The following is a 13051-nucleotide window of genomic DNA, read 5'->3' on the forward strand; positions in this document are numbered from 1 at the left end:
ACTACTTGTAAATGCTGCTTACAAACTGAAAAAGAAGTTAGGTTGTCAGCAATAAAAATATATTATTCACACAAAATATCAGGTGTCATCTTCATCACCTTAACTTGCTGGGGATGAAAATTAATTTGGCTGGTTCCAACTTGAGGACCTAAAGAAAAGCAAGTACCTCACAGATCAGAGTACCTTTAGAAAGGATCAGCAGTGGGCAATACGGAGAACCACAGCTTAACTCCTCCCTGAGGAAGAAAGACATCAAACACATTTCAAGAACAGTGGCCAAGGTTTACTTTAAAGCAGGCTCACTCATCCCTGAAAACCAAAATTATTGTTATATTTTCAGAAAAGGTGACCAGTTTAAAATACCCCTTTCCCTCTGGAATATGGCATCATCCATATATTACTGCAAAAAATGAGTAGAGAAAAAAATATGCATTTTAATTACAGCTCAACTATGAAGTCAAAAGTAACAAAAAAATGCCTACCCGTTTGGCTGAGCTGAGAAGCGCTGCGACTTTTCCGGGAGAGGCCAACAATAGCTACCATTTTGGCCCCAATGCTAGAGCGCCGCTTTTTGCTGCTGGTGCCCAGGGCGCCCACTGCGGTGTCAGACTGGCTGCCATCATTCTTCTCCAGCCAGCACATATCTCCGCTGATGCTGGTGCTTTTGGTCATGCTCTTCCCTGAGACGCCCATTTGTCTGCTTTGCATTTTGGAGGTAAAGACACTGTAGGCCGATGGATCGTTACAAGTGAAGACAAGAGTAAAAAGGAAAAGACAGAAAAGGTATTTTAGATGAAACATCTGGAATATAATTAAATTATGTCATTTATGGGACATATTTTTAGGACTAAAAATTTTCGAATACCGTGGTTTTGAATGGGTCTTACTATTCAAGGCCAACCTGATCGCAGCTATGGAAAACCAGACTTATGATTTCATTTCTGCTGTTGAAGAAGGCACTAGTTTGCATGGTCATGGGGAAAATAAATGTATATTCATGAAAAATCACCGGGCTCATTTGAAAGAATATGTTGTCCTGCAAGTGCAAATATGCTTTCAGGCAGCTCAATGTCATAAGGAAGAGGTTTCCAAAAGCATTCTTCTCCAATTTGTTTTACTATTGTCTTCAAGAAGAAATTAGATAGGTGGGAAAATTTTACAAAAAATGGCAAAAATTATAGCATTCATTGCTGAGTGGTCTTTTAAAATAAGTTTTTTTCATTTTGTAAAAAACCAAATAAAGTTTATCTAGTAGTAAATTTTCTAACAGGGGTTGATGCTTTTCTTAGCTTTAAATTAAACATAATTTATTTCACTTTGTGTAATTTCATAGTTATGGATGTCTGACTATATTCCAAACATAAAGAAAAGAAAGATTTTCCTCTTGCATTCATTTGAAAGAGAAATCATTATCACTTTTCTAGACAATAAGGTCAGAAAGCAATCAATGAGTCAATGAAGCACGTGAGCTGATTGCTGAGCGGCTGGGAGACGAACACTTCGAATGGCAGTAATCACAGAAGGGAGCCTGGACTGCTCTGATTATGGGGAAGTGGTGGAGGTGGAGCAGGGGGTGAGGAAGCTGGAAGCAGGCTCTCCAGTTGCCCCATAAACCTGGAAGGAAGCAGCCTGCTTTGCAGAAATAGGAAGACGCATGGATATATCACCAATTATTGACTCGGGGCATTAAAAAGTCATAGTTTCTGCTTTAATTTGATTCTGATAACCTGAGTGTGTAACACATAATTATAGAAACAAAATAAAAGAATAAAATGAAAAAATATTAGAAATATAGTTATACATCATTTAAAGGATGAGAGTAAGGAAACCGACTAATTGAGGTGAGCTCTTACGTCTAATTCAATTTCTCGGTTTTTGTAAAAAAATTTTTTTGTCTCTAGCCTAGAGTAAAACCTGCTAAAAGACTAGGACCATTTGTTAATTTTATTAATATATATGTACATTTTCTCCCAGTATTTAAGAGTGGGAAGGCTCAATGTGAAATTTAAAAAATATACAGTAAAGTGTGCTATTTTATTCTTCACAATAGTTTCAAGGAGATATGAGGCATAAATAGGCCGGGGGTGGTGGGGAGTTGCGGGAGGAAGAAGAGAGAGAGAATAGAGAGCAGTGTATAGCCCTAAATCGATCATTTTCAAGCTTGTTTGATTTTGGTATTCTTTAATAAGCAACAATAGAATAAAAGTTTTGGAGGCAAACAGATGCAGGCTTGAATCCCAGCTTTGCTACTACTTAACTGACTTCCTTTAGAAGAGTTCATTGCTCTACTCTGAGCCTCAGGTTCCTCATTTATAAAACTAGAATTTTTATTTCCTTTCTTATTTTTAAGAATAGAGATAATGTATCTAAAGTAAAAATTTAATAAACAGAAATTATAATCATTATTATTAGGGAATTTGGACAATAGCTAAAATAAAGTTAAAGCCCTTCAACATGTATTATATAAATACTTAACAGCATCAATAGAAATAATATTTGTAATTTTAAATTTAAATTTGAAAAATTTGAAATTAAAGTGTCTAAAATTTTCATATAGCCAGCGTTCTACAATGGAGGGCAGACTGCACTGAGAGTCAGGAATTCTGGGTTTGCTCTTCGGTTTTACTGACTGGTCTTGGGAGAGTTGCTTCCCTTTTTGGAACTTAGTTTCCTTGTTTAATAAGCAAGAAAACATAAGTAAAACACTAAGTAGGATGCCAGACACGTAAGAGCTTCACAAATTATTTTCTTCCTTTTCCCCATTATTATCACCACCATCATCATCATCCACTAAGCATCCATTAAACATCTTGAACTGGAATATCTATAAGGTCCCCTTTATCTACTGAATGCTTTGCTCCAAGATATCTCTTGTTTCATGGATTCTGAGCAAATAAACACAGCAATGGAACCTAGGATTTCATAGTATGCTGTCATTAGAGAAGGCATGGCATAGTGCAGAAAAGTCAAAGTTTGGTTGAGACTAAGGCTTTGAAAAATAATAACATATGCCTATAGCCAGAGTAAGCTAGTGCTCTTGTTATGTAGGAATTTTTACCCTAAACATAGATCGGTGGTGCCAAAAAATGTATACACATTTTAAAAAAGGAAAAAACTATTAAAATTGTAATACTCAATATATACCAATAACAAAAGATGAATACAAGTCACATTTGACTTCTGCAATTACAAGAGGTACTTGGGTCGGCCAAGTGGCATGTTGGTTAAGAGCTGGCTTGGGATGCCAGAGGGCCCCGGTTTGGATCCCACATATGAGGGCCAGTGACACTGCCCTCTACAGCTAAGATGCTGAACAACAGCTCAACCTGGAGCTAGGCTGGTGTGAGTCGCCTGCGACAGCGTAGGCTGCAGCCCCTGCTGCAGTGGGTTGCCATGGGCTACCATGTGTAGCCAGCAGCCAGCGTGAGCGGCCGTCCAGAAGCCTGCGACTGATCTGCCTCACCCGGGAAGAGCGCAATGATGGTGCCAACTTGGGCCAGTGAAGCAACGTCCTCCACAACTAGACTGAAGAACAAAAGGACAGCAACTTGTCTGTTCCCCTTCCCCCAATTCCCCAATAAAATCTTAAAAAAAAAGAGGTGCTCACAGTGGTTACCATCAGTGTAAGTTTAATACAGTTTTTCCTTTCTTAAAATGTGTATACATTTTTTGGCATCCTCTGTTTTTCTAAAAAATAAAAAATAAAATAAAAATTTTAAATGCACCTAATCTATTACCTACCTATCTACCAAGTAAGTCAAAGATATACTCACAAAATATTGCTTATTTACCTTGTGATATTTGCATTTTAATTTTCATGGTTGGATACAAAGGGCATAAAGAACTTGGCCAAATTCAAGCAGGATACAATAAAATACTAACTGGGACTGATAAGTCAATGTGTAGATAAATATTCAATTACCATTTGGTTTTAAAGAAATATACTTCTCTTCACCCTATCTAGCTCAGGTAGATAACACATTATCTACAAAAGGGTTCTACTTTTCATCTCCTGGAAACTTAGAGATCACCAGGAGTGAGTTTATAAATAGTTGTCCTGGGGTGCTGTGTTTTGAGGGGCGGGTATCACTATTGGTTTCCTTTACTTTCCTCTCTGGATGTCACCTAAAACTACAAGCAAACAATGTTGTAAATGAAAAGCTATCAAACATACTTTTCAAAGCTCTGGGGCTCTTGTTTTGTGGGATACTTGTAGTAAAGACTCTGTAAACATGCGGGATGATTTCGAATGCTTAAGAAAGCAAAGACCCACTACATTATCAATTGCTTTTTAAAAAATGTGTAAGTCTGGTAATATGATAAATTTCCAATATTGCTGGGGTTAAATTTCTGAAGGGCAATTTGGCAACATGTATCAAAAGCCTTAAAAAGACAAGCCTACCTTTAATGTATCAATTCTACTTTCAGGATTTATCCTAAGGGAAAACTTCGCAAGATTTAGCGCAGATTTAGTACAATTTAGCAAGAATGAGATTTATTGCAGAATTGATTGTAATAGGAAAACACACAAGGGAAAACCCCATAAATGTCTAACGGTAGAGGGTGTTTAAATAAGTTATGTTCATCAATAAAAAAGAATGTACCTTTGAAAATGCTGTTGTAAATAAATATTTATTAACATAAAATATGTTCTTGATATGGGGGAAGGGAGCAAGGAAGCAGATATTTGCAGCTTAGCTTTGGCTGGCACACATACCAAATATGGGTTTAGCCAAATGCTGGGGAACACAGAAAATTCAAACGCCAGAGGCTAACTAGTGCTGTGCGCGCGCATGCGCAACCCCCCAACAGAAAACCCCGAAACCAAACAACAATGACAACAACACAACCAAAAGAAATTCACATAAAAAGAAATAGACATCTCTTGTTAAACGAGGTGGTTTGGGAAAACTGGGTTCATGAGAGGATCTACCAGTCACCTGCATAATTGAGGAATAAAGGGAATATAAAGAAAAATAATCTTAAATGTTCAGAAGTTTATGTTCTTAGGCGGAAAAGGCATAAACACACGTAGCATTTATCTAGAAGGATATACTCTGAACAGTGTGTGAACAAGTAGTTTTAATTTTCTCTGGCTGGATATTACACTTTAAAAAAAATATTCTTTTTTTTTCTATTTTGCTTTTTCCAAATGAACATGAAAGGTATTGGCAATAAGAAAAAATTAAACAGACAAATGAAAAGAGCAATCAAGAACCAACCTTACTTTTTCTCTCACATAGGTCAAGTTATTCAATGTATATAGTTCATTCCACAGGCTAAAGGTATGTAGTGTGGCTTTCAAGCCAATCCTATGAGTTCATGAAATAATATTGGGCGTTGATATAGGATGCTCAGTTCCAGAAATGGACATGTTTCTACAGAAATGTTTCTACATTTCTAAATATTGTTTTATACATGTTTTCTAATTTTTGGCTTTAGACAAACAATGAAAAACTAGATCTTTAGTAGTCCCAAAGTAAAATATGTAAAATTGCCAAGGCAAGCTGTCTACTTTATGACACAATTACAGTTGTTGAAAGTTGTATCCTGAAAGGCTTTTAAAAAGGCAAATCTGGTATTGTCAGTCATTAGGAGAAAGGTAATGCAAAGCAAGTGAAATAGTTGTAAATATTCCCCCAAAGTCTTAAATAGCATATCAAAGGTTAAAGGTGTATGGGATCAAATTAAACGAAGGTTATAGGCTATAGGGTCAAAAGTATTAATTCAAGAATGGAGAGTGCTAACGGGGTGGCTGTTAAGGTAAATAATAGCAAACACATGACAAAAACAAGCTCTGAGTTTGTGAGGGTGGGCACAAGAGTAGCATTGTACATAAAATATACAGTCATGTCAAAACAATATTTCATCATATTGAGAGCTAGGAAGGTGGTTAGAAGAGAACTTACCTAAGGAATTAGAGACTGGATTGATTCAGAATTTTGTGGATAGAGATATACAGGGGCTAGCAGTAACACAATGGAGTTTGAGAATTGTAGCACAGGAATAGAAAAGACACTTAACGCTAGGAAGTGGACAGACAATTCTAGGAGTGGAAGTGTTAAAACATCCTGGGCTAGGATGTGGTGCTAGAGAGGGCTTGGAGAGGTCAAAAGTTAGAAGATAATAATAATAATGGTAGAGTAGAAAAAAATCTAGTAAGATTGGCCAAGCTCCCAAATAGTATGGTACCTTAAAAGGTTTAAATTCTTTTCCTTCCCTCTGCTGAGTTTCTGGGGGCAGGTGCTAAGAGCTAACCAAATACCAATCACCAAATAACTTACATTTGCTTGTACCAGTTGCCAGTCATTGGGTAGATGTCTGGATTTTAAAGTGTCATTTCTTGAATTTTGTATGCCTTGCTCCGTGTGTGTGTGTGTGTGTGTGTGTGTGTGTGTGTGTGTAGCAAACCCTGCGTCTCAAGTTCCCCTAATTAAACAATTTCTCTATATTAAATACTCTTCCTTTGCTAAAATGTTGAACTTGAAATTATTATTATCCTAATTTATGATTTAATAAGCTTTATTTCACTTCTCAAATGACCATCTACAATATTAGGTTAGTAAAGTAGTAATCATTTATTCAAACAAAGTTTATTGCACGTCTTTCCCTACAAATATGGGATACAAAAATGATATGACATAGTTTCTTTTAATTAATTTACTGGCAAATAGCATGTACAATGCAAATATTACTGTATAAGAACATGGTCTTAATTTATAAGTGAAATTCCAATGACCAACCCTAACTCTAACTTAGCTTAATTAAGTTAAATATTAAGAAAATATCTCTCTCCGAAGAGTATGTAAAAACTGAGTTTCTTGTGCTAATTCTTTGATATCTGAAGATGACAAATTTGAAACTTAGTGTTTTTAACATTATTGCAGATACTGTATATAAATACATTCTATCAATATACTATAATAGCACCTAAATGTATTGGAGAGTGTGTGTGTGTGTATGTGTGTGTGTGTATGCCACAAAGTTGATGTCCAGAGTTAGGAAGAAATATTTAGCTAATTAATAAAGTATTTCTTAGTTAAAAACATCTGCCTTGCTTAAAGCCATTAGTAGTAAAGTTATGTTTAAGGATCTTAGATCTTCAGTCTTAGGGCTAGAAGAAGCACCTTGGTTACACAGGACATCCCTGCTTAGTTAGGGTAGTTTAAGGAGCACCAAGAAGGTCTGTAATCTCAAAAATTCCTTTCCCAACAGCTTGCTAGTGACAAAAATTCCACTATATTATCACAATTTCTAGATCCCAAACCACATTACTAATGGTTTACCAGAAAAGTTTCTTTTACTCTTTGGGCCTCATTTTCCTAACCTAGCATATGAGGACAGTACAGATCATTAAGATGCTTTTAACCTCCAAATTTTTATGACTGTAATACTTCTGTTAATTTATTTAAAAAAAATTAATTCCTTTCAAATCTTCATGGTTCTTTTTCTCTTTCTTTCTAATCCAGCTTTGCCTATTGTTCCCCACAATTTTCCTTAGTATATGATTAAGCAATAACATCTCTTCCTTTACAAGTTTCCAGAATAACTTCATAATTTTAGCTTTACAATACAACATATGCATAATCCCCTTAAGTTTTTCTATTATTTCACCTGCATTTTTCAGCTAAACCTGATTATTTCCATAAGCCAATATTTCAGGCAGGAGTAGACTTGCTTTTCACTCATCGTTTCAGCTTCTTCTGAGTTTACCACATAATTGCATAGTATTTCCCGTAACACAAAAAGGACCATGACATATTATCGGAAGGTATACTCGCTGGCCCATAACTTCAAGCATCAATTTACATTTTTCACTATTCTTACTAATATCAAAGGAACACTAACAGTTAAGATTTTTATGAAAATAAAAAAATAAACCAAGGGCTTTGCTTATTCTTGCTGATCATCCAACTCTATAATGGATGTGTCAAGTTTGTAGATTATTTGACAAGTAATGAATATTTTGCATTATTGAAATGATTACACTAAATAAAAATTCACATTATGCATCCAAAAATAATACTGAAAGCTAAGCCTTAATATAAGAATATTCTTGGACTATAACTTACCCATATAAAATCATATAATATGATATTATGCTTGGACTGTAACTTTTGACTATACAAAATCACTAGGTGTATTTCAAAATATATAAAAATTTATAAATGGCTATATATTAAGGATATTAATTTCTCAGTCTATAAATTACAAAATACATTAGTCCCTTATTTTGAAAAATGGTGGATACTGGTTTTTTAAAAGAAATTGATACAAATCAAATTCAAATGAAAATATCTCTACTTTTGTGTAATCACATTGCATCATCTCTGAGACCATGCCTTAAACTTATATATCTTGATACAATCTAATTATTACCTATACAACTCCCATGTCTAATTAAAATCACTCTTTCAAACTCACATGGAAGAATCTACCTAAATTTTTGGTCTCCTGGGATTAAAAAACAAAACAAAACTCATTCTAGAATGTTTTTTTCAAGAGGCAAAATATATATTATTCCCTTGTATTCAGAAACAAAGATACTTTTATTGAAGTCTATGTTTTCCTTATTTGTCTGACAATAAATGAGCAAAGAGAAGTAGTTTCTCACCCTTTTACCTTTCTTAGCATCTTTTAGACAGGTAAAATGATTTGTAGGACACCAGAAATAAGTCCCATTGTTCCAAATTCCTGGCATAATGTCACATATATGATTCTTCTTAGTGAACTTTAGATTATTGCTCTATTAATGGCCTTCTTACTGGAAAAGGTATCCATTTTTACCATCTATCGTCGTTAACAGATAGCAAAGCTCAGGAGACAGGGCCATAGGATTTGGAAATGTCAGTGAAGAGGAAGGAACACATTGTGTTTTTTGAGACAGTGCTGTTACCAGGTCTTTTGCTTGCTTGGGAAAACAATTAGGGTTTGGGCTTAGAAATAAAAAAACCAAGAAGAGGTCTTTCTGTCAATAGTATACACTGATAGGCCAACGATTACATATATTTTAAAATATCTAAACAACAAAGCTCCAAGCAAAGATTTTTATATATTTCTTAATTCAATTTTAGTGGACATGAAAAAATTAATGTCTAAAGACTGTACGTGTGTGCATGCATGCACACGTACATATGTGTATTGTTTACATATTTTTTTATTTTCAATTTATTATGATGTTTTGACGCCTTGAAAAGCGTCCTGGCTAGGCAGAGATTGCCCTTCCCTGGGGCTAGCCAATTCTCAGAGCTAGCAAAGGGCTCAGCCAAGAGCATGACTTTGGATAAGAAAACTAACCAATCCAGAGTCCCTCCTCCATCTGGCCCATTCACAGCAAACCAACCCACTACTCCACCCCCAAATCATTCCAGGGCCCTTACGAGGCAACTAGATATCGCTGCATAGCCCAAAGCCCAGCCTGTAGGAATTATTCAAACTAGTCAATCTTGAACTGTTTCCCCGTGGAAGCCCCAATAAAGGCTCTGGCCAAGACCTACCCCTCACTCCTGCGTTCTGCCTCCTGACCACCCTGAGGCTTCCACGCGTGGCCCTGCAAGGTGTGGCAGGCCTCCTGTTCCCTAGGAGGGAACCTGTTCACATTAGCTTTGTTTTCCTTAGTCTCTCCCCTGTCTCCTCTTGTGGCAGAATACCTGGCTGACCATCACATAGAACTCAGAACTGTATATATACACACATACACAATGACTGTACTTCTTGTCAAAGACAATGGTTTATAGTTCTAGTTAATAAATTTAGAAAAACAAAATAATACACTAGAGAGGATATGAAGCAAAATTCACAGGGAGCTTTAATGTGTAAATTCCTTTGTGAAGTATAGCATGGTATCTAGGTTAAGACTTAAACTTGCATATTTTAAGTTGAATTTAGGCATTACATGTGGAAAACAAAATGCTCTTTATGATAAAAAATCTGAACTTATTCTTTGTTAAAATATATTTTCCTTGCCTCACTGGACAAATACTGGTAATTTCTCTTTGACTGAATCTAGTGTTAAAAAACACAATGTATTAAAATTCCCAAGATTATCTCTTTATTCACCCATAAAGAAAATATTCTTTCATCTAAAAGCATACGAATATCTGACTTAATTTAGGAATCTGCTTAGCCTGTAGTTGTACAGTAGACAATGTTCCAGTCATCATTACCCAAGTATACGCTTGTTTTATACGTCACTCAAAAATTACCATGAAAAAAGGACAATAACCTCCTTCAAAGATTATAATGACAGTGATATTTTGATAAGATGTCCTTGGTCACAGATACTGTATCTTCCTTGGAACCATTTAAAGGAAGGCCTTCAGCTTGTTAGAAATCTAATCATTTTTCTTGTGAGATTCCAAGGCAATCAGCCCTGCAGAGACCATGAATCTGCTCTGGGGTGACGTCTCAGCATGAACAATGCTAGTCTTTCAAGGTTAGGAAGTCCCTGAAATTGGACCTAATATAGGGAAGTGAGGTGAAACATTTTTTAGTCTAGCACATGGTTTTTGGAGTTTTCCTACTATTATTATAAATATGAAAGATATAAAGAATAACAAGTTAAAACCATGCATTATACAGGAAAAAAATATTGCCAGATTTTTCTAGAGCTTAAGTATACTTTTCCTAATGTTTAGAATTTCTAAGATATATGTGAGACATTAAGTATTGTATCTTTGGCCTCATTAAACAACAAACAAAGCAAAATATACAGTAAGAATGTTGAGACTTAGAGCTATGCTTCTCTAACGATCAATATTTTTAATTTTCTTTGTTGGAGTAATCAACAAATGATTTTACAGGTTTTTTTGTTTTTTTTTTTTACATTTTGTTTTCCCAAAAGAAGGGTATTTGAAGACAGTTACTGATCAACATGTTCAAAGAGAAACAAATTAGATTTGAAATGAGCCTAATTCTTCATATTGGGGTAATGAAGTATAGTAACTCTCCCTTATCCATGGGGAATATGTTCCAAGACCCCCAGTGGATGCCTGGAACCGTGGACAGTACCGAACCCTATATATATTAAGATTTTTTCCTATACATATAACCGTTTCACTTTAAAAAAAAAGCACTTTACAGCTTCTCTTTATCTGAACTGTCAGTCTGACTACTCTTTTGCTTTGAGGCCATTATTAAGTAAAATAAGGTCTGCTTGAACACAAGCCCTGCAATACCATGACAGTCAATCTGATAACAGAGATGGGAAGGCTACTCAGTGACTAAACAGGCAAGTAGCAATATACAGCCTGGATATGCTGGACAAGAGATAATTCACGTCCCAGGCAGGACAGAGCAGAGAGGCACAAGATTTCATCACACTACTCAGAATGACAAAAGGTTTAAAACTTATACATTATTTATTCGTGGAATTTTCCATTTAATATTTTTAGACCACGGTTGGCAACAGGTTACTGAAATCGTGAAAGTGAAACTGTGGTGGGTGGGGTTACTGTAATTCTTCTAATTTTCAGATTCTCTTAAGCTTATGATATGGTCCCTCATAGGAAAAGTTTTATGCTTGATTCTTAGGGAGACATGTAGTTCAATAGTATGTGATTTATTCAAGGCAACAAAATCTGATAATTTTATCAAGAAGTGAAACCTAAGTTTAGATTCAAGTCAGTCAGACATGGGTTTCTATTCTATTTCTATCATTTAATAGTTCCTGATATGGAGCATATTTCTTTACCTGTTTTGCACTTCGTTTTCTTACCTATTATATACCTTTCCACTTGAATGTAAGCTTCATAGGGCAAGAATTTTGCCTCTTTTGTTCACTGATAAATCCCAGGTTTTAAATGAATGCTTGGCACACAGTAAGTGTACAGTAAATATTTGTTGAATAAATGAGTTAATTAATCTAACAAAAATAATCACAAAGTTGTGACGATTCAATGAAATAACATATATACAGCATTTAGCACATGCTAAATGTTAGCTATGTTTCTGTAATAATTATATATGCTTACAATTATATGGGGACATTGAGGTTTTAGTAAGAATAGAAACTTAAACTTGTTAGATTTATTTGAAGCAGCTATAAACATAAACAGAGTAGTTCTGTGGCCTTAAAGAAATGATCCCTTAGACTTCATATAGGTAAATAATTCCCATACCTTTGGTCATTTCAAACTTGAAAAGATGTATTCCAATGAAAATATTTATGAAGTTGTGGATTTAAATGATATGATCATGCTACACAAATGATTGATAATTAATAATGCAATACAGGGGAAATTCTATTTAACAGACATGTACTCAGTATGTATAAAATATCAGAAACTGGAGCTGGTACTGAATGAAAAGTTATACACTTTCAGCACTAAATGAAATGCTACACACAATCCATGCAAATAAACTTACTCTTCCATTTTGTTCGTAAATAATGATTAAAATGAGAAATTGTCTTTATTCTACAGAGCATCCTGCTGAAAACACTCCCAAGTTCCAGAACTCTGACTTTCCCATAAGCCCCTTTTTGCCTAGAAAGAAAGCCAATTTAAGTGCTGTATTATTGCTTTCAGCTAAATGTTATTAAGACTGGAAATAAATGCTCAGTGAGATTAGAGACGTAATGGTAGCCCATAAAGAGCTTATCCAAAAGGAGCCACCATTGTAACCTGGGCACACTTGTGGCAAAAGTGTTCACATGAAACATTAAAGTATTATTTTTTCAAGCTTGTGTTGAAAACACAGCAAAACTTAATTCAAGGATATTAATACTTCCATTATAGTTAGCCACCTTATGAAAATAATACACTTCCATTCTCAAATGAATTTTGAGACACCAAAGCCTAGAAAATAGTGAAGCTAATAAATATCTACACATCATAATGAAATAATAAAGATAAATAGAATTTAAGCAAATTGTAAATATCATGTCTCTGTGTCTCTGATATGCTTCCAGTAGTACATTTATAGGCTTCTTCTGCATTCATGGATATTTACCTATTATTTCTTTTTCTTTAATGAACATACCTGCCACTTCTCTTAAACTCATATTTGAATGAATGAATAATGAATATACAAAGGAAAATACAAATACAAG

At 34.9% G+C, this 13051-nt stretch overlaps 1 protein-coding gene across 1 annotated transcript in view; it reads right to left on the minus strand.

The window, feature by feature from the left end:
* Positions 1-390: 390 nt before the first annotated feature.
* Positions 391-13051, minus strand: part of LOC109378071 (regulating synaptic membrane exocytosis protein 2-like) — a gene marked incomplete at its 5' end in the record, with an annotated part of 124693 nt that continues 112032 nt past the window's right edge. The window contains one exon of the mRNA XM_019634539.1: positions 391-724. Coding sequence (XP_019490084.1) covers positions 439-724 — 286 coding nt within the window. The remainder of the gene's footprint in view (positions 725-13051) is intronic.

This window comes from Hipposideros armiger, unplaced genomic scaffold, assembly GCF_001890085.2.
Source record: "Hipposideros armiger isolate ML-2016 unplaced genomic scaffold, ASM189008v1 scaffold_1722, whole genome shotgun sequence".
Lineage (NCBI taxonomy): Eukaryota > Metazoa > Chordata > Mammalia > Chiroptera > Hipposideridae > Hipposideros > Hipposideros armiger.